We start from the raw sequence: 22,794 nt of genomic DNA, 5'->3' as shown, positions 1-22,794 counted from the left end.
ACGGACCCGTTTGTTTGAGGGACTTCCCAGCGACAGAGGGCTCTGGCAGCAGTGGTTGGCGATTCCAAGAACCACCAGAGAAGGACCAGAGACCAGGCATCTAAAGGCATCTAAAGGCTGGCCAGTGTCGCAGGAGGGAAGCCAAGTACATGAGGCAAGTACTGTGGGAACCCTATTTAGGCCCGGACTCCTTGTTGAGCCGGAGGTGAGGCCTGATCTCCCTCACTAGGTGGAAGGTTTTGGGGAGGATTGTCGTGTGTGTGTGTGTGTGTGTGTGTGTGTGTGTGTGTGTGTGTGATTGAGGGGGGGGCTACTGCATTTCCCTAAAATAACCGTGTCCATCCGGTATCCTGGGTCAGAAGCCTATGTGGGGTGATTGCTAAATTTTTGTTGTTTGGTGCCCTGGGAGGACAAGGGTGTGGGTAGCAGTGTTCCCTTGACCCCTTACAATGTATGTAAAATCATTTTAAAGGAGGATATATGAATCAGGACTATGGCATTGAGTGAAGCAGGCATGAGCTTAAAAAGTTTTGTGAATCTGAATGGCCCACTTTTGGTTTTGGGAGGCCCAACAAAGGCACTTTTGATCTCAACATAGCTTTGAATGTCCATAGGTTAGTGTTTGATCCTGATCAAACAGGATCCATATATTGACGTGTGGTACAATTTGTTGAGGAGACAGCTTGGCTAAAAAAAAAAACAAATGCAAAGACCAACAGTGTATTCTTATGGCTGTTAGGGTTGCACACCCCAAATGTCCTAAGCAGAGACCACCAATCCTAGCTAGTGCCTCAGAAGACTTGCCAGAACAGGAAGAGGATCACCATGACCCTCACCCTGACCATGCCAAGGGGGGCTACACCTAGTAGCTCAATAGACTTGAGGGCATCAACAAGCCGAGCATCTGTGGGGTGGATAGAGTGAGGGTTTGGACGTTGTGACCTCTATGATGTCAGAAGAAAGTCCTGTCAGAGGGACAGGGGATGGGGTCCCTCTGAGCTCACCAGAATTTTGGGAGAAGAAGGAAGAGGAGATAGAGCAGTCTGAAGAGAGGGAGAAGATTAGAATTGCAGTGTCTAACATTTTAAAACCTGATGTCCCTGCTCACACCAATCTGGCTATTTTTATTGAGCAACGCTTCCCTTCAAGGGACCCGAGATAGAGCCCCTATGACCCCCACCAGCTGACTCTGCTACGTAATCATCAACAGTTAATTGTAAGGGCTGTCCGGCTTGAAGAGAAACCAGCCATATGTCTAAACTCTGCCGAAAGCCCCGAGGTTTTTTTTTATGCTAACCACTAACCTTCCTGAAAATGCTCGGATGCTGGATATGGCCTTTATTTCTCAGTCAGCCCCTGACATCCGACACAAGCTGTAGAAGCTGGAAAGGGCACTGGGGAAGCCCCTCAACGAGCTTATGGAAGTGGCTAGAAAAACTTTCGTCAATAGGGACTTGTTGGAGGAAAAGAAAAAAAAAATATCAAAAGATGCAGAAAAAAAAGCAGAACTGCTCGCAGCAGTTATGACCATGCCAGGAGGGAGAAGAGGAATTAGGGAGGGGGACAGGGCCCCACCCTTGGGACGGAACCGATGTGCCATCTGTTACGAACATGGCCACTGGAAAAGGGGAGTGCCTCAACCAGGACTGGGCTCCACCCCCTGAGGAAAGGGAAGATGACCACCCTAGGATGCCAAGGGATCCCCCCCCCAAGCTGCCCCAGGAGACATGAATCTCACAGGAGGCCCTTCAATGGCATGCAGAGGCGATGCAGTAGGCGATGCAATATGCTTGGACACGCTTGCATCAAGGCTTTGAAAAAACTCCCCCACCTTATTTGGAACTGCTTTAGCCATGGATTTGAAACTTTTAGACATTGCCCCACCTGATGTGGTTTTGCAAGATGTAGCTGACTTGTTGGTCACAGGCCAGATGGAGGAAGCCTGTCATGCCAATGCAGCAGTCCTACTGCTCCTCCTACAAGAGAAAGGCTACGAGGCCTCTCGGACCAAAGCCCAATTAGTCCAATTGGAGGTTAGATATTTGGGTTACGACATCCAACAGGGACAAAGAACTTTGGGCCATGAAAGAAAGGAGGCCATTTGCCAATTGCCAGCCCCACAAAATAGGAAGGGATTAAGGGGTTTTTTTGGGAAGCAGCTGGGTTTTGCCGCATTTGGATTCTCAACTTCTCATTGTTAGCAAAGCCACTCTATGAAGCTACCAAGGGGAATGGAAAGGACCCCTTGAGGTGGGAGGAAGAGGAACAGAACAGCTTTTTAGAATTGAAGCATGCTGTGACTCAGGCTCCTAGTTTCCTGACTTGACAGGCCTTTTCAGTTGTTTGTGGACACTAAGCAGAATATGGCCTTGGGGTACTGACCAAAAAGTTGGGAACATGGTATCATCCGGTTGCATATTTGTCCAAAGAGCTGGATCAGGTGGCCAAAGGGTGGCCAGCCTGTCTCAAGGCTGTGACAGGAACTGCCATACTTACTCAGGAAGCCAATAAGCTCACCTTTGGACAACAATTAGACATCTACACCCCCCATGTTCTCAGAGCTGTCCTCGACCAGGAAGGTCATTTGTGGCTTACCAATCCACAAATGCTGAAATACCAGGGGCTTATTACACATAACCCCCTCATCAAGCTTGTCCAGTCATATGTTTTGAATCCAGAAACTCTGTTGCCTGAACCAGACTCTGAAATTACTCATGATTGTTTGCAAACCATTGAAGAAATCTATGCCAGTCACCCAGATTTGAAGGATAACCCCCCCTCACACAAAGATGCAACTCTTTGTACAGATGGAACCAGCTTTCTACATGAGGGTGTGCGAAAAGCAGCTTATGCTGTAGTCACCCTTGATGATGTGTGGGAAGCCATACCCCTACCACCAGAAACCAGTGCCCACCTGGCAGAACTACATGCCCTCACAAGGCTTTGGAATTGACATGAGATCTACGAGTCAACATTTACACAGACTCCAAATAGGCCTTCCTAACCGTCCAAGTCCATGAAGCTTTAGGAAAAAGCTCTTCACAGGAAAAAGGCCTCATCACAGCTGGAGGAAAGGACATCAGATATGACCCCAAATTATGCATCTGCTGGACAGTGTATGGGCCCCCAAACAAGTTGCCATTATGCATGTATGGTGTCATCAGAAAGGGGTTTCAACAGCTGAAAGAGGAAACAACAAAGCTGATCGAGTTGCCAGAGCAGTGGCCTTGGATCCCCCTTCTTTACAGGCCACATGCCTTACTCTGTGGACCCCAGCCCAGGAAGAACAACCCCCATCGTATAGTCACTCAGGACCCAGCAAGCTGAAGCGATAGGGGTGGAACTACTAGATGGGTGGTGGGTTCTGCCGGACAAGAGGTGTTTGTTTCCCAGCAGTTGGCATGGGATGCTGTCTCCTCCCTGCATAAGCATTTGCACTTGGGAAAAAAAATGGCTATAACAAAAAAAAAAAGGCCTTGGCTCAGGGAGGTCTATATCAACAATTTGTCTAGCCTGGCAGCTGCTGTTTGCTCTCAATGTCAGGTATGAGCTGCTAATAACCTATGTCAAGGCCCAGTTGAGGTGGGAGGGTCAAGAGGGCAGATCACACCATAAGGGATAAGTTGGCCAAAATTTGTCAGGAAACCCATCTCAAATGGCCGGATGCTCACAGCATGGCGTTGCTGGCAAAGAGGTGCGCTCCCACCAAGGAGTTGGGTGTCTCGCTATTTGAGTTGTTGTATGGGAGGGTTCCGAATTTGCTTGGCCCACAGGTGTTGCCCACCCCTAAGTTGCCCACCCCCAAGTTGCAGACATGGTGAAGCTCAAACAGTTGCAAGCCCTGAATGCCATAGTCCACCAATTGCAAAAATATGTTCTGTCTTGTCGTTTTCATGTAATTGTAACTCCAGTCCACAACTTCCACCCAGGACAAGAAGTCTGGGTGAAGGTCTGGTAGAAGGAACTATTGGGCCCCAAATGGTGTGGGCCGTGTACTGTTGTTGTTTTTTTCTCCCCTTGTTGTTAAGGTAGCTGAAATTAGGCCTTGGATTCACTGGACCCGTTTTACATTAGCTGTGAAAGCTTACTGGAAGGCCTCCAGTGACCCTGCCAAGCCTCTATACCTCACATTTCGGAAACACCAGGAGGAACGCCACCTCTTCTGCGGACACACGGGAAGCTGTCGCTTTACGAACAGGTGGTGAAGAACCAATGCCCTCTGCAGGTGTCGCTCCAGGTGCCGTTCACACCCATCGCACAGGCAATGTACCGCGTCTACCGTGGAAACTCTGCCCCGTCCAACGCCCTGGCACACCCATGGAGACTGACTAGCGCCTACGCCAAGCTGCGTGCATTAGGAGAGGCCTGATGCCAGCAGTTCTGATCGTGGCATTTTCTCCTATTCATTTCTATTCTCATTGACTCTCTTTATCTCTATCAAACAATCTTGGCCAGAGCAAAGGGTGAGGCCTCACTGGGGGTGTGGGAGGTTCCGACTGATTACGAGGACCCAACCCCCTCTCCTGCTCCATCCTTTCCTATAGGGGGGAATGAGGATAATGAGGGTATTCCCCAACAACCGGAAGCTAGGCCCCTCACCTTTACAAATGACTCCCCTCCACTGGTAACTTCTGAGCCAATGCTAAAGGAACTTCTGAGCCAATGCTAAAGCCAATGCTAAAGCCAATGCTAAAGCCAAAGGAAATGGGTTCAGGGCCTTTCCCCCTTTGCAAAGATTGCTTTTATCAGGGTGAACAGGGACTGCATTTTGTGTATAATGAACACTGGTTATTAAATTGCCATCCGGAGGAGGGGCTATCCCCCAGTTCAGAGGAAACAGGGAACTATTGGCAGTGTCGAGTGAACCCCAATGTCACAACTTGGGCACCAAACAAACGATACAATTCAACGATTAGGTGCCATTGCAAAAAGCCCATTCAGAGACCCTTCCCAGACCCCTTTCCAGAAAGGACAAGGGCTCAGATGAAGCGGGCACCCCTTGATTTCAGTCTGAAAAATGGAATATGACATAACTTATGACTGGATTCCCATAATAGTGGAGATAACTTGTCAGCTTATTGGGAATGTAAGGAATCAGTGGTTTCTACAATGGTGGTCAGAGGATGAGAATCTGTCAAGCATGAATGCACAAACTCTGAGTAAGTACTGGCACATAGGTGTAACATATAACATAGTGCTAAAGCCAGTTGCCTGGAGGTCTGGATAACCCAATCCAACTACTTGGAAACATATCAATGCCGTGCGGGGACACTTGACAAGACCCTCAGCAGAACAGCTATAGCCACCCTAAACACACAGGGAAAGGGAATGGTGGTTCTGGAGCCACTCCTACAACAGGGTAGGAACCCCCGTCTCACATGCACCCCTCAGGAGGGTGGGATGGGCGGCTCACAAGGGAAGGAAAAGGGAGTCCCAAGGGAACCCAGGGCCACAAGGGAGGCCATTACCCCCTCTCCATTGGAATGCACTCAATGCCTGCAGGGTCCACAGAAGGACAAAATGGGAAAAAAGCCACAAACCCCATCTGGCACTTGGGAAGCCCCAGAGAACATGTATTGGATTCGTGGCACATTGGCCTACGAAGTCCTCCCTGTGTTCTTGGATGGATAAAACTTTCGTTCTTTCTGTTGCCCATCCAATCACGACAGGTGCTAGGTGTATGACTCAGTGAGCCCCATCCGTCAGAAGAGGAAGGTAGACACAGCCTTCTCTAACTTTCCTTGTAAGGAACTGGCTGGATACGAGAAATTCGACATGTAGAACTCAGAGAGAATCGTATGCACCTATGGGAGGGCCACTTGGGCAGAGGATGGGTCTTGGGGTTACCGCACCCCCATTTACATGATCAATTGGATCATGCATTTGCAGGCAGTATTGGACCTGGCTGGGGAGAGGATTGACAAATCTTTAAATATCCTCTCCACTGCCACTGACAAACTCTGTACTGCAGTGTACCAAAATCGATTGGCTCTTGATTACCTCCACGCAAGGGAAGGAGGGTCTGTGGGAAGTTCAATTTGTTTAATTGCTGCCTTCAAATTGATGAGACTGGAAGTGTCATTAAGCAGTTCACCACAGACATGAGGCCACTCACTCATGTCCCAGGGCAGGAATGGAAAGGATTTGATTTAACCTCCACTTTTAACTCCTGGTTCCCAAAATTGCCAAGGTTGCAGGCCATCATTGCCTTGATTGGCCTGATCGCAGCAGGCTGTGTAATCATCCCCTGCCTTATGCCAATCTTTGTCCACTACCACAAACTCCTTACCCCTCTTGATGGAGAAATGGGCTACTGCAAAGGTCCTGGCCCTGGTGGGATGCTCAAAAGAAGGACGCTCGAGCAAATATGTTGGGCTCATGCTTAATGGAGAGGAACCTGCCATTTATGAAACTACACAGTAATCTTAGGATTGGGTGAAGTTTCAATAGGGGGGAATGATGCAGCAGGGATTGCACAGGTAAACCCACCAGTGGCTGGCCAGGTTAGGTGGTCTTAATAGAATGGACCTTATAAATTCATTTTAGTTTGGCTTTTATTCTAGTGCCCTGGAGTCCCAAAGTTGACTTTTAGCTGGAGTGAACTCTTCTCTCCAACTTCCTCATAAGTATTACAAATAGGGCTGAACAGTGTGGCAAGACTCTGTAAAAGAGGGGCACAGGAAACCAGACGTGGGGGAGAGATAGAACAGAGAAGTTGCAGAAAACTGTTGGGGCGAAATCAGCCCGGACAGTTCAGATGTTGGTGTGTGAACACGCTGAACTCGATGCATCCAATAAACCTGTTTTTCTCACTTTCGTGGTCTCAAGTCCTGCTCTTTCGTAAGTACATTACAAACCACAATCTGCTGCAACAACTCCATTACTTGTTTGTTTCTCATCATTGCTGTCCAAGGAATTCATAGGAGCTTTCTATAGCATCACAATTCAAATAAGTTTATTTTTTTCCTATCTTGCTTTTTTATGATCTAACTTTCACAATCATAGATAGCTATGGGAAAATAATAAGAAGCAAGGCTGACGTCCTTGCTTTTTTATATTCAACTCATATCCATCATCATTGCTATGTGACCCAGTGAAATCCATCATTTCATTTCTGTGCTGCATTCACCAGCTATCTGCAATCCTAGGAAAATTATTTTTCCACATATTTTATCTGGAAGTCCTTAAGACAATGTTGGATAGCCATTTCTCTGAAATGGTATTGGGTTTTCTGCCTAGGCAGGGGGTTGAACTAGAAGTCCTCCAAGGTCCCTTCCCACTCTGCTATTGAATTTATCTCTTCACTATCAATTTCTATGTTGAGGTTTTCCTTTCTTGCAGGGGTCATGAACTTGGCCTTTTAATGTTCAAAAAGAGACCAAAATTTTCTTCTTTAATTTTATTAATCAAATCTTTTCTACTTTCTTTCTTTCTGAATCATTAGCATATTGAAGATAGAAATTGAAATAATTTTGAGGCATTAATCAAAGTATTCTTTTGTATTCATTATCTCTAACTCACTTGATTGATTACATTCTGGATAATTTCCTTCCAACATGATAATTAAAACCCAGAGGTATTGTTTTAACATTTTCCCGCATGGGACGGCGGAAGAGTGCTAAGCAAAATTGCAAGCCCATGTGTGCCTTGTTTCATTCCCATTTGAACCTTCTCCCTAGAGTCAACATTACAGGTTTACCAATAATGCTGCAATCATGACATAGGTGTAAGAGGAGTTGAGGAGCAAACATAGGAGATATGTGTTGTGGAGCTCTGTAGCCACCAGCTTACAAAATAGATCAACAAAACAAGGACTTTTTTCTTTAGAAGGAGTGGACTATCCAAAAGAGAGGAAAAGAACTATAACCGCACGGCAAGACTCTACTGGCTGGCCAATGGTAGAAAAAGAGGAAAAAAGATCAGAGTCAGGATATTTGAGACAGAACAGTCTTAAAAAGATGGAAACATTGAGGCATATTCGTAATAATATAGAACATAGGTTATAATAATCCTAATAGAATAATAGTTAATAGAAATTTAATAAATTTCCATTTATTATATGTTAGATAAAATTATATATTATACTACAATATATTATTATATACTCTATAAAATTATAGAGTGTAGTATAAACTGTGTCATAGCATATATTGTAATATTAATTACTACCATAATAGTATATAGAGGTAACAATAGAATAGTGTTAAGAATAGGAAGCACTCACAAATCACTTTTATATGTTTATTTTTTACAAAATAGAAAGTGTCTCCAACCATTATAGCGAGATTGCTCCAGGAGCAGTGGTTTTGTGTCTCCCTTGATCTTGAGTCAATCAACTTGGATTTTTTTTTTAAGAATACATGACAGGGAGAAAACAACAAGAAATAACAAGTTAAAGGTAGCTCTCCAGAGCTAATCTTCTAATAATACAATTGTGAGAATCTCTTATCAGCGAACGTGGTAAGGACAATAAAACTCTGTATTTCTAAGAGTATAGTGTTTTTGTACTGGAGTTTTCAAAACAAGGAATTCAATTTTTGAATGAAATGCAATAATCATTGGTAGTTTAAATGTTCATATTTCTGGACTACTGATAATTGGGCCATTCAATTAATCAGATAAAGAGAAGGCTGGCAAAATATAGAGAGATTATCAATTATTTGGTTGATGAATTGACTATTTATTTTCTAGCTTAACTTATCTAGCTGAACCTAGAACAAAAGCAATCAATATATCTTTGGTCTTTTACAAATTAAAACTGATGCAATGAGAAACTTTATTATTTGATATAGTGGGAAGATAATTTCAAATCCTCTAACATTTTGCTTGAACCTATCCTTCTATTTTGATATCATTACTATTCTCTTCTTCTTCCTCTTCCACCACCTCCTCTTCCTCAGAATATGCAATATCAGCACACGTAAATAATGAAGAAGATAATCATGAAAAAGTAGGGATAACTTACATTGAAACTCACATTTAAAGATTATATTGTTTTATAAAGAAAGTAATTGGTGACATATTGTATAATTGTGTAATTATTCTAGGAAGCAATAAGTGGGGAAGATAAATACTTACAGGAACTAAATGAACTAAGATAAGATAAGAAATACTAATCAGCACATCATTTCACACTTAGCCATCACTACTTACATGTAAGTCTGAAAATTTAATTTCCTTTTCTATATCTGTAAATTGAGCTTTACTATGCCTTTTATTTTAAAAAATGTTATCATCAAACAATAAAACAAATGTGGAAAATCCCCTTCAATCCATTGCCCTCAGAATCAAAGATAGCAATCATTGCTGTGAAGTGGAAATTTATTGATAGCACAATTTTGTACTTGCAAAAACTGATTATATATATAATGTGTGTGTGTGTGTATGTGTGTGTGTGTGTGTGTGTGTGTATGTATGTATGTATGTATGTATGTATGTATGTATGTATGTATAACTATTGCTGCTTCAGTCTTTCACTTTGCTACCTATTTTAGGCTAAATATATTGTGTAAGATGTTTTGGTAATTCATTAATTGGTAAGTTAGACTTATGTTAAAAGAATTGCTCTCAAATATATTTCTAAAACATGTAACAAATGTATTGCAATTCATATGTGAAGTCTGCATAATTTGTCCCAGGAATAAAAGTGCCTTGCTCTTCTGTAAATCTTCAGTCCCTTTAAATGAGGAATGTTTGTTGTATTAGGAAGTGGGAACTCCAAAATGTCTATAAAATCCAATGAAAAACGTATGTGGCTCAATAGGATGACCTAAACATTATAATTAACAGCCTTAAAACTCATTCCGGAGTGGACCCCAAAACAATTTATTCTGGTGTAAAGCAGCAAAATGTATGTATGTATGTATGTATGTATGTATGTATGTATGTATGTATGTATGTATGTAACTATTTATGTATATATGTAACTATTTATGTATGTATGTATATTCATCTCAGGAATCATTAATTTCTCATCCATGATAAGAATATACATATTTATACATATCTATTTATACATAGATAAGCATTTTAGAAGACAGCCTTTGAGGAAAAAGTATTTCAAAAAAATGAAAATAGATAATGTGCAATGGAAAGCTATGGAAAGATTGCACTATATCCATTAATTATTTCTGCTACTTCCTGGCTGATAATTGCTAGTCATTCTAGCAAATATTTTACTCTTTCCCTGATTAAAATGGATAAATTTCCCCCAACTATTAGAAAAAGAAGGTTAAAAAAAAGATTATTATTCTTTCTAAGCCATCTCCCAAATGTATATGTTTATTATTATATAATTATAATTAATTAATGATAATTCTTATATCATTTTCTTATAGAAAGAAATCAATTCAGGAGATTGACAACAAAGTTTGTTTAGAAAATTGCCTGTATATTATCTGCTCATAAAGAGGAGTACCTCATGGGATAAAGAAAAAACTTGTAGAAGAATTTATCAAATTGGTCAGAGAATCACCGTCCAAATAATGCTAAAGGCATGGAAAAGATCAATTATAATAAGCAATCAAACTAGCGTTACAGAATTTATTCTTATAGGATTTTCCAGTTACCCTGAGCTTCAAGTACCCCTTTTCATAATTTTCTTTCTTGTTTATACAATATCTCTGACTGGAAATGTCCTCATCATACTTGTCACAACAGTAGACCCTGCACTTCATAGTCCCATGTACTTCTTCCTCCGAAATCTCTCTCTCTTAGATATTTGTTTCAATTCAGTAATTGTTCCAAAAATGCTAGGTGATCTTATTTTGCAAAAGAAGACCATTTCATATATAGGCTGCTTCACACAGTTGTATTTCTTTTTTTTCTTTGGTACAGTTGAGTGCTGCCTTCTTGCTGCAATGGCATATGACCGCTATGTTGCCATTTGTAATCCATTACGCTATCCAGAAATTATGAACAGAAAAGTATGTTTTCAACTAGCTGCAACCTCGTGGTTTTTAGCCTTTCCTAACTCTACTGTATCTGCCGTCACTGTTTTTAGTGTGCCATTCTGTGGGCCTAATGCAGTTAATCATTTCTTTTGTGATAGTCCCCCACTGTTAGAGTTGGCTTGTGCTGATACATACATTGTTCAAATTGAGGCTCTCACAACTACTGTGATATTCATAGTGTTTCCTTTCCTCCTTATATTATTCACATACGTCTGCATCATTATTGCCATCTTGAGAATGTCCTCAGCAGAGGGGAGGAAGAAAGCCTTTTCAACATGTTCATCTCATCTTCTGGTGGTAACCTTATTTTATGGCACAGCTATATCTACTTACTTCAACCCCAAGTCAAAGTACTCTCCAGACACAAAAAAGTTTCTTTCCCTCTCCTATACAGTCATCACACCAACATTAAACCCTATTATCTACAGTTTAAGAAACAAGGAGGTCAAAGCTGCAATGAAAAGGATATTATATCAGAAAATGTGTAGAACAAAATAAAACTTGTTGATACATTGTCTTAAAGCTAGATGACATTTTTGAAAAAAAATGAAAAATGAAATGTAAGGATGTATGAAAGGTTTATTGTAACTATTTTTTTCTTTATTTTATCATCATTTTCAAAAACAAAGAGTAACATATACATTGAATCATTTTTAGAATCAGCAATGAAAGCTGAAGCAGAGATGTGGACATGTTTTCATATTGTTTCAATTCTGTTCAGGTAATAATTTTCCTCTTGCTAATTAAGAAAGGTTGTAAAGATATTTTACAAATATAACCAGATTTATTTTGTTTCCTCCTAAATTTTCCATCTTGGCCCAAATGATTGTAATGGTTGAAATTTATTAATGACACAAACTACTGTTTCATACATGCATTTAATTCTTCATTAGCCTTAGTGATGTAAAGAGGAACATTGGGTTACAAAAATTGCATTTTAACAATAAAAACATATATTTCAAGAAGAGCTAATGCTGTTCTTAGATGTATAATATGATATATGTATACTGTCTTTTGTTTTCTTAAAAAACATAGTAAAATTTACTACTAACATATCTATAACAATCCAATAAGAATAGAATAGAACTAAATACTGTTCATAGTGAGCCATTGAAATCAGTGGGATATTTTCCATGGTTCAATTTAAAGTTTGTATCCAAACCAACATCTTCCAAAATTGAATAAATTCCTGACATGCTTTGATTTACCCTCCTCACTTTCTCCAATGACAGAGAAGGAATCTTAGGAAGCCGTAGTTTAATTATGGCACTCAGCGCATGATGGAATCTTTTTCTTTGACCAATTTTCTTGGGGAACTGAGGGGATTTGGGTGGTGGCAGGTGGAGCAAGCTCCATGGTGCAACACTGAAATGGAAAAATGTGCAACAGAGTGGCCAGCATGAGGGAAGGAGGAGGCCACTTTTCCTCTTTGTTCTCTCTGCTCCTCCTGCTTTCCTTGTGCTGGCTACTCCATTTCCCATTTCTCCATTGCAGCACAGCATTCAGGATCCACTTTAACAGTGGGTGATGATGGTGGTTATTTAACAACCAGTTTGCCCAGGGTCAGATTGGCCATCACGAGAGGTTCATCCTGCATGTGCAGCAGACCTGGAGGATGAGGATGAGCCAAGGTGGCGCAGTGGTTAAATGCAGCACTGCAGGCTACTGCTAGATCAGCAGGTCAGCGGTTCAAATCTCACCGGCTCAGGGTTGACTCAGCCTTCCATCCTTCCGAGGTGGGTAAAATGAGGACCCAGATTGTTGGGGGCAATATGCTGACTCTCTGTAAACCGCTTAGAGAGGCCTGAAAGGCCTATGAAGCGGTATATAAGTCTACTGCTATTGCTATACCTCCCATGATGGCCAACCTGACCCTAGGAGAACTGGTTATTAAATTACTTGAATACCACCACTGAATTAATTGCATAACATTTCTGGCACATTGCATGATTTTAACAGGGCCAAAGGTTTTGCCAAAAGTGACTTCCGGTTTTCTCACAGGGAAGCCTCCAGAAGGCCCCTGAAGGCTCTGGAGGACTTAAACTGGCTCTATGAGCAAACTGGGAGTCCATTTTCAAAATTTTGGTTTGCCCATGGGACCAGTTTTTTGCACCCCAGAGGCTTCAGGAAAGCAGGGGAGGCCTATTTTCGCCCTCCTCTGGCTCCTATAAAAACTCTGGAGCCTGGGGAGGGAGAAAAAAAGCATGCAAAAATGCAGGGACTGCCTGTCATGTGCGCATGCATGCTGGGGCTCATACATTGCATTATGGGTGTGGCATGCCCACACACAACCCTCCTGCACTCCCCCCATTTTTGGCACGCAAGCCAAAAAAGTTCACCATCACTGCCCTATGCCATCCATCTTGTAAACTTGCAAGATTCATTTTTCTCACCATGTTCATGTATTCATCTGAGCTAGGCTGTGTTATTTCTCTGTGTCATATAATATATAGGGGGAATATGCATAATTTTGTCTTTATTTGTTTCTTATTTTGTCATGTTTATGTAGTGTATATTGGAGGTGTTAATTACCCTGTAAGAGCTGTTTGCAATGAAATTCCATTTTAATGTATGCCAATTAGTATACATTCAAAGTGACAATATAGTTATTTTAAGTCTAAAATCTTCCTTATTTGCACATTAAAATAGTTTGCTTCATTTTCTTGTCTCCAAAGATTAGAGTAGATGAAATATATCAATGATTAATATAATAGTGAACTATGATAGATACCTACAAAATTATGATTCCTTTGACTATATCTTCAAAATGTACAAACATGTATATTTGTCAATATTCCAGAAGCATGTAAATTGATTTAGTAAATAAAATATAATTTCATTCTAATAATACAACATTTTATGTTTAAAAAAAAACATTTATTTCATGGTTGCAGGTTTTTTGCTTAGCACATTACACTCTGCCTACTTTAAATCAAAGTAGTTTATACTTCGCATTTAAAATAGATTTAAAACAGCAATGAAATGCTAAATAAAAACAAATTATCCACCTGTCTTTAATTTTCAAAAGTCAGTGGCTTATAGTTTGGAAGTCCAGGATAAAAACATCAAATCCTGGAATTTAAAAGAAAACAAAAGAATTTGAACTTGTTGATAATGTTAGACATATGAATTGCCAATATATTGTGTCTGTGTAGTTTCTAAAGTAACACAATTATATTTACAAATTTGTGTAGTAAACAGCTCTGCACAGACCACCAATACATGTTTGTGTTTGCATCCATTTTTTTTCCTCTGGCTTTGCCCATAACAAAAATCCAAAATTGTTTTAGGCTTATTCCTTTATACAATAAATAAAAATGTTCTGTTGTCAAAGTGTACTCTAAATAAAATATAACCATTAATCCGCTGAAATGATATGAAGAAGTATAAGAGATAGTGCCAGGTAACCATGTCATGAGTACAAAGTCAGGTTTATTTTTCATTAATGTACTATCCATGAAAGTAGCAATACTTAATTATAATCAAAATGTAAAAGCTGCACCATTCAAGAATAACTTAAGTGAGAAGAATGAAATATGTATAAACAAAGACGTAATTCAATATTTCCAAAAGAGAATGATGTTACAGAAGGTGAGCAGGCAGAAGGGAGGGAGGGTAGGAGGGAGGGATCATGAAATCTTATATCTTGCCTTTCTTTTTCCTTCGGAACAAACATTTGCAAAAAAATGGAATCAATGAGATAATTCAATGAGATAATTCAAATTCTTTCTTATTCAACAGCATTATGAACATTATTCTTTTTAAGGCTGTTTTCATATCTTGGTTTCTCAACGTGTAGATCATTGGGTTCAGCATTGGAGTAACCACACTGTATATCACAGCAATTACTTTATTCAGGTCAAAAGATGAACGGGTGGTGGGACTTACATACATAAAAATAACAGTTCCATAATATAAAGAAACAACAGTCAGATGAGAGGCACAAGTGGAGAAAGCCTTGTGACGACCGTGTGAAGATGGTATTTTCAATATAGTTATGGCAATGTAGATATAGGAGATAATGGTGCAGAGAAAAGTACTCAGAATCACCATTGCTGAAAACAAGAAGGTAATCAGCTGTATCAATGATGTATCAATACAAGCCATTTTTAATAATGGTGGAATATCACAAAAGAAATGATTGATTATGTTTGGTCCACAAAATGGTAAATTTATTACCATAATGGCAGCTATCAAAGGAGCCAAAGAACCACTTATCCAGCAAACAATCACAAAAATAACACATATTCTTTTATTCATGATTATTGGATATCTGAGTGGGTAGCATATAGCTATGTATCGGTCATAGGCCATCATTGCAAGAAGGAAACATTCAGCTGACCCAAAGAAAAAGAAAAAGTAGGATTGCAAAAGACAACCAGCTAAGGAAATTATGTGCACATTCATCAAAAGAATGGAAAGCAATTTAGGGACAGTTGAAGAAGTATACCCTACATCCAATAAGGATAAATTTCCCAAAAAGAAGTACATAGGGGTTTGAAGATGGCTATCTGTATTAACAGTTATGATGATGATGATATTACCAGTCACAGTAAGGAGGTACATAGTGAGAAAGACAAAAAAGAGAGCAATTTCTACCTTTCTTGTATTAGGGAAACCCAAAATAATAAATGTAGTTATGCTCTGGTTCTGAGGTTCTGTAGAGGACAGCATCTGCAAAATATAGAAAGAGATATAATCCAGAAGCACCATAGTTAATGTTTTAATAAATTAACTAAATTTAGATAATATTAATTGTAAATCAATTAATAATTATTTTAATTTGCATTTGTTTAATAATATATACTGAACTGGGAAGCAATTGTTTGGAAAAATATAAAATATATGCACATGTACAAACCATTTATACAGATTGCTTTCCCTGCAATTCATTACAGATAGATCTTTCAATGATACATTTTCTACAATATAGCCAAATACTTTGTATATCTAATCACACTTAGCCAAATAAACTTTTATGCTCTATTCCATTCCATTGCATTGCCATTTATTCTTGCAATTGTTAATAAATTGTCTATGTTTAGAGCATATCTGGTTATCCTGTTTTGAAGGAAGGAGGACTTCCTCTTGGAGAGAAAAAAGTTGAACAAATTAAAAAAAGAATAAAATCTATCCTACTTTCACTACATTTACCTCCTTATATTTAGTATGAGAAGTCAAATGCTCATTCTATATTAAGATCCCTAAAAATAGAAACTTAAAATCTTACCTCCTAGCCTTAAAAAGATCTCTTTGGAGTTGTTGAAGACTGACTTTTATTTTGTGGAGTTGCTGAAGAAATGCTAAATTATGAAACATGAGCATGATACTTGTAAGCAGGTGCATTTTAATGAAGTCACTTATTTATGAGTTCAGCAGTTAAATTAGAGATGGCAGAATTTTTGGAGAGAAAAAAATACTTTTCTTTTTTTGACTCAAGAAAATAAGCACTGGCACTGTGGCTAAATGCAACTATCTACAGTAACATCTCTAAAGAAATTATCAATCTCTTGGGCTTTAATTTAGATTCAGTATGAAGAAATGTATTTCTTAAAAAAAACTTTAGTAATATTAGTTTAGTAAGAAGACTGTCACATTCCCCAAGGATGATACTGAATTAGACTCTACTGAAAACTGCATTTATCAGGAGTCTAAAACCAATACAGGATCTATTGCTTTAGTAACATTGACATTAAAATTTTTCTGATTCAAAATGTTTCATTTTCGATAACATTTTAATATTTATTATTGCACATTAGTACACAAACTTCCTGTTAGAAATTAGTAATGAAATAGATATGCTTTGTAGATCCAGATGGTATTTGTACTGAAAGTATACAAACAACATATTTTGAGGTTTTTCAAGGAAAGACTGAAATATCATTCTGTAAATTGCAAGACATTTTCTTGTTTGCTCAAGTCAGAACAGTCTTTTGTTTTGCATCCTTAATATTTTGGTTGGAATGTCTTGAAGTAGTTAAATATGCTTCTTTTTTATATTCAGCAATTTCTATTTTGTGTTTAAATATGTAAGTACTAAGTATCTTACAGTGGTTGTCTTCTTTATGCATATCTTGACTTTATGGGCATGGTGCATATTTAAACAATCCTCTTAATTTTTTTGTTGTTTTTATTTTATATCTGATCTCTTTCTCTTTATTAATGTTATTTGTGGCATACTTTCATTTCCCTAAAGACTGCAAAAAAATCAATTCCTTCATTTTCCCCAGCATTATTTGATAGGACAGAACTGAGTAGTCCTACAAAGCAATGACACTATAGAATGAAGATTCACGAGCTGGTGAAATACAATGCTGATCAAGGCAACTGACCTGATTGTATAGTGGATTGCATTTACACAAATGTTTGAGTGTCAAGATAACAAGATCTGTTTTTCAAGATGTAATATCCCTGCTTCTTATATTGTTATTCTAAAAATTAAACTATTTCTGTGATGACTTTGACATACTGATAATTCTGGATTTTATTCACAGCAAACTGCCTGCATCTAAATCATGAAAGAGAATTTTGGTGTTACCATCCTAATTTTTCTTTCATGGAATCAATTAGAATATCTTAAAGATTTTAGGTGATATCTCTGAAACCCCTTCAAATGTAGTCCTTAAAACTATATTTCTACATATGTACTCATATGTAGAAATATAGTTATGACTTATGCCAATCATTTAAGTATTGTTTATACAGCAAATATTTTGAATATTATGCATTCAATTTAATCTCATTGGGAAGTCACACAGTTCTCATCCATGGTGAAAATTGTTTTCCTGTATATGATTGAAAATTACCACTGGAAGTGGAACTGAACTCTTTTTCTTTTAAACTGTGTATCGTAGGTATTCTGTGGTATAGCCTGTTTTAGAGAAAATATAGAGAAAACTTCTGATATGTTTTGGAAAGTTTTGAAATATTCTTAATTGTTTTAAAATATTAATAAAGTCAGACTTCAACCAAATTACCCAATATTTGAAATGGTCTCTCTTTTTCTAATCTGATGACCTAAATAATATAATTTTGAATCACTTTACTCTATTCCTAGATATCACAACCAATTTTTCAGACAAAAAAAGAATCATATATAAAAGAATTGAGAGGCATACCTTGAGGACAGGCAGACATGTATTTTAATACAAATTACATTAATAAAAATAATAGTATGCATTAATAAATAAATCAGATTAATAAATAAATTAATTTCATAACCTTTAGATTAAAAACCAAATTATTATATTTTTACTTCCAACAAGGTGTGCTTATGGATGGAATTCCTTGGATAAATCAAGGTCTTTCTTCCTGATCCCTGTTCTGAAGATTATTCTTGTCAAGGCTATTTTCATATCTTGGTTTCTCAACGTGTAGATCATTGGGTTCAGCATTGGAGTAACCACACTGTATATCACAGCAATTACTTTGTTCAGGTCAAAAGATGAACGGGTGGTTGGGCTTACATACATAAAAATAACAGTTCCATAATATAAAGAAACAACTGTCAGATGAGAGGCACAAGTGGAGAAAGCCTTGTGACGACCATGTGTAGATGGTATTTTCAATATAGTTATGCCAATGTAGATATAGGAGATAATGGTGCAGAGAAAGGTACTCAGAATCACCATTGCAGAAAGTAGAAAAATAATCTGCTGTATCAAAGATGTATCTATGCAAGCTAATTTCAATAATGGTGGAATATCACAAAAGAAATGATTAATTATCTTTGGTCCACAAAATGGTAAGTTTATTAACATAAGGGCAGCTACCAAAGGAGACAGACAACCACTTATCCAGCATATAATCACAAAAATAACACATATTCTTCTATTCATTATTATTGGATATCTGAGTGGGTAGCATATGGCTATGTATCGGTCATAGGCCATCACCGCAAGGAGGAAACATTCAGCTGACCCAAGGAAAAAGAAAAAATAAGACTGTGAAATACAGCCTACCAAGGAAATTGTATGCACATTCATCAAAAGGATGGAAAGCAAATTAGGGACAGTGGACGAAGTATACCCTATATCCAGTAAAGATAGATTTCCCAAAAAGAAGTACATAGGGGTTTGAAGATGGATATCTGTATTAACAGTTATGATGATGATAATATTACCAGTCACAGTAAGGAGGTACATAGTGAGAAAGACGAAAAAGAGAACAATTTCTACTTTTCTTGTATTAGGGAAACCCAAAATGAGAAATGTAGTTATGGTCTGGTTCTGAGGTTCTGTAGAGGACAGCATCTGCGAAATGTAGAAGGAGATATAGCAACTGCATTTATTGTTTTAAAATCCCAATTAATAAATTAATAAAACATTCAAGACATTTTGGTTTCCCCCCTTTCTTTCTAATATATACATTTATTTAGTAATGTATACTGAGTAAAGAAGGAACTATTTGGCAATGTACAAACTATATTGTATAAAGTGTACCTTGAATTGATAGATGTTATTTTCCAAAATATAGCTATATTATATTCATACTTTGATATACCTATACCTCATTGTGACATATTTTGAAAAGATAATATTTAAATAAATTGTATTTACCAATTTATCTTCAATTCACTTAGGATTTCAAACTTCAGTTAGAGAGAAAAATGAAGTAGTAAGATTTAAATAAAATATTATTTATTCATTTATATACTTACATTATTTTATTATTTATTTTTACAGCTCTTTGAGTATTGGAAAACATGACAACTCTCTTCCAATCCTTGAGGAGATTTCACAGGGAAGATGGGGTCAGTTTAGTCTTCAAAGAACTCACAGCAGAAAAAGAAGCAAGGTGTGGAAGCTCATCAGAGGAACATCCAACCTGGAATTAAGGAGCATTCTTCGTCAGTAAGAAGAGTTAATCAACGGAACAGCTTGGCTCCCAAAGTTGTAGATCCTCAATCACTGGAGGTTTTCAAGAAAAGTTTGGACAAGCATCTGTCCATGATGGCATAAGGACTCCTGTCCTGGGCAGAGGGTTGAATTAAAAGATCTCCAAGGTCCCTTCCAGACCTATGATTCTGTGATTTATACTCAGAGACAAAATGATACTCTATATTTTGATCTTTGACAACAGAAAGCTAAGAAACTCACCTTAACTCACCTCATTGGATCTATTGCCAGATTGCTTCATTTATATTGAGAAATGGTAAAACACGAGTCACAAACACAATACATATAAGCAGTTATCCCAACATATATATATCTTGAAGAAGCCTTTTTATAATCTGCTGAATTAGGGACAAATATATTTTTGAAAAAAGTTGTTCTGTCCTCTTTTTATTCCCCAGTTAAATTTATTTATAGTAAAATCCCTAAGAATGTTGTAGATCCCTTGGGTTTTAACTGAGACCAAATGAAAATAAAATGTATTTACATCAAAGAGTTGAACAAAATAGCAGTTTGATAATTAGCTTAGCAAGGATGTCTACAAGGTAAGTGAAAAAGAAATAAAAATATGAGACACAATGAAATCCTACCCACTTTTACATATGTCATACTAATAACACACATAAAAGTTGCAATTTTGCAACTCCAAATCCATGGTTGCCATCTGGAAATTTTTTGGCCCATCAAACATTTTGAAGATAACACCATTTAAAAAATAGAATATTTCCTAATGAAAAACATATTGGCTTATTACAAGAATCTACTAATGTGTGCTTGTCAGATCCTGAGATCAGTAATATCAGTAATCATATTTTGCTATGAGCACTTAAAATGTGCTAAAGAAGGGGTGTCAAACTCACAGCCCACAGGCCGGATGCGTCAAGTGCTGGCTTTGCCCCTGCCCAGTTTAGCGAAGGGGAAAAGAGTCCTGATACATCACCCGATGCTGTGACAATGTGAATTTGACACCCCTGTTCTAAAGCATCTAGTATCTTTGTTGACTATTTAAGAAATAGAATACAAATTAATTGTGTGAAATAGACATTTTGAATTTGCAAATAAATCAGGAAGACAGTTAGTATATAAACTGAAAAACAAAGAAAAAAGATAATGATAGAGGAATTCCAAGAAGGTGATACTCTATTAATAGCCAAAGAATCCATTAAAAAGTCTTTCTATAATTGTTACTACAACTGCTACAAGAGTCAAGCCATGGATATGCAAAAAAATAGATAATTATCTACAAAAGTAAAGTCTCACAAGCCTTTCAAATGAACTGATAACCACACCTGAAACATTGGATACTAATAAAAAAAGAAGACAAGCAAAACTTCAGATTATCACACGTCAAAATTATAAATGTTTTGAAGATCAACTCTTAAAGCCATTTAAAGATATAATAAATTCCATATTATAGAGAACTAAGATGTTTCCAAAATCAATATTTTTTTTATCAAAGAGACATTCTGATTTCCCTTTGGAAATAGCAAGTCAGAATGTCTCATTGACAAAAAAAAAGATTTTTTGTTTAATTTTACTATCAAACAATGACTATATTTTTTAAACATGTTAGCTGAAAAATGTAAGAAGGTCTTAATAGTTTTTTAATTCATAAAGACCAATCTGGCTTATTTTTTTGGGGGGGGGAAGGGAATTGATACACAACATGAGTACAAATTTGAATATTACTGGATAGTTTATCATAGTTTATCAATGACAAGAAAGCAATAATTTTTGGACCAAATAAAACTTTTAATAATTTAAATTGGGTATTTAAGTTTAAAATGTAAGTGGTTAAATTTATTTACATGTCACAGAAAAGCAAATATAATTGTTAATGAAGATTTAAACAAGCTGTGTGAAATTCAAAAGGGCATGAGGCAAAGATATTCTTCATTTTCATCATTGTTTATTTTAGTGCTGAAAGTTTTAGAAACAAAAGTTTTAGTTTTAGAAGAGAAGAGAAACAATTCAAACACTTAAAAATAATTAAATTGAGAGCATTTGCTGATGATTTAGTTAAAATAATCAGCAAATGATTATCCAACAATTATCCAGAGCATTGCATACATATCTGATGAAGAAGCTTAGCTGATTTGAAAATAATCCTGAAGAAAGAAACTAAAAGCTTCATTTTGGCTGCTCAAGAACAAGCTTTGCAGACCAGTGATGGCATTCAAAACTTTTTACCACCAGGGAGGGAGGAACTTGACATCACGGTGAAACCGACAGATGATCTTGGAGCTCTAAGATTGCCACTGAATTCCAGTTGCTGGATGGTCCATTCTGGACCTAAACCATCCCATAGAGACAGTGACAAGAAGGGGCACATCCTATCAATCCTGGAGACACCCACAAAGTCTCTGGCAATCTGGGAAAAAGCCCTTTTTGCCAGCGGCTGAGAGGCAGCCATAAGGTTGCTGAAATTGCTGACCGCTCCGCAGCACAAGGGCAGGAGAGAAGCATGTCGTCATGGTGAGTCTTCTATTTTTTCTTCTATTTTTTTTCTTATTTGAGAAAACACCCTAAATTAGGAGATTTAAGTTAAAATGAAGACTGATGAGAGCAAGCGGCGAATTTAAGGCATAGTCAAATTGAAGGTTTTTTATTTCCCTTTTTACTGCCAAAAGCTTGACTGGACTTTCAATGCAATTTACTTTTTAAACCAGACTGGTTCCCCCTCCTTTTTTTCCTCTCTTTGGACTCTTTGGATATACTGACACAATTAAACCTTACTGCTTAAGAATGTCCTTCTTTCCTATTTTTTTAAGCACTATTGTACTTTTTTTCTTTTGAATTTTTTTTTATAAATGAAAGGCAGAGAGTGAATCAGAGAGTGAAAGTGGGAAATAAGTATCACTGAAACATTGAAACATTGTTTTTATTTTTGCATGAGTGTTTGGAGTAAAGCTGTTCCTTCCAAGGCTCAATGCTTAGCCAAGGATTGA

At 37.7% G+C, this 22,794-nt stretch overlaps 3 protein-coding genes across 3 annotated transcripts; 1 reads left to right on the top strand and 2 right to left on the bottom strand.

Annotated features, from left to right (window-relative positions):
* The first annotated feature begins 3,350 nt into the window (after positions 1 to 3,350).
* Positions 3,351 to 11,450, top strand: LOC116522710 (olfactory receptor 10A4-like). The gene is made up of 2 exons (XM_032237731.1): positions 3,351 to 3,361; positions 10,520 to 11,450. The coding sequence occupies exons 1-2, from the start codon at positions 3,351 to 3,353 to the stop codon at positions 11,448 to 11,450; spliced, it is 942 nt and encodes a 313-aa protein (XP_032093622.1).
* A 3,207-nt stretch (positions 11,451 to 14,657) lies between these two features.
* Positions 14,658 to 15,665, bottom strand: LOC116521322 (olfactory receptor 6M1-like). The gene has a single exon (XM_032236004.1). The coding sequence runs from the start codon at positions 15,663 to 15,665 to the stop codon at positions 14,658 to 14,660; it is 1,008 nt and encodes a 335-aa protein (XP_032091895.1).
* A 2,558-nt stretch (positions 15,666 to 18,223) lies between these two features.
* LOC116521321 (olfactory receptor 6M1-like) lies at positions 18,224 to 19,204 on the bottom strand. The gene has a single exon (XM_032236003.1). The coding sequence runs from the start codon at positions 19,202 to 19,204 to the stop codon at positions 18,224 to 18,226; it is 981 nt and encodes a 326-aa protein (XP_032091894.1).
* Between the last annotated feature and the right edge of the window lie 3,590 nt (positions 19,205 to 22,794).

This window comes from Thamnophis elegans, chromosome Z, assembly GCF_009769535.1.
Source record: "Thamnophis elegans isolate rThaEle1 chromosome Z, rThaEle1.pri, whole genome shotgun sequence".
Classification (NCBI taxonomy): Eukaryota; Metazoa; Chordata; class Lepidosauria; order Squamata; family Colubridae; genus Thamnophis; species Thamnophis elegans.
The sequence above is the reverse complement of the archived record's forward strand: the minus strand, read 5'-3'. Positions and strand labels throughout refer to the sequence as shown.

What these genes read in the sequence shown, in the direction of transcription:
- LOC116521322 (XM_032236004.1), bottom strand. Translation starts at nt 15,665, where the DNA reads ATGGTGCTTCTGGATTATATCTCTTTCTATATTTTGCAGATGCTGTCC.
- LOC116521321 (XM_032236003.1), bottom strand. Translation starts at nt 19,204, where the DNA reads ATGCTGTCCTCTACAGAACCTCAGAACCAGACCATAACTACATTTCTC.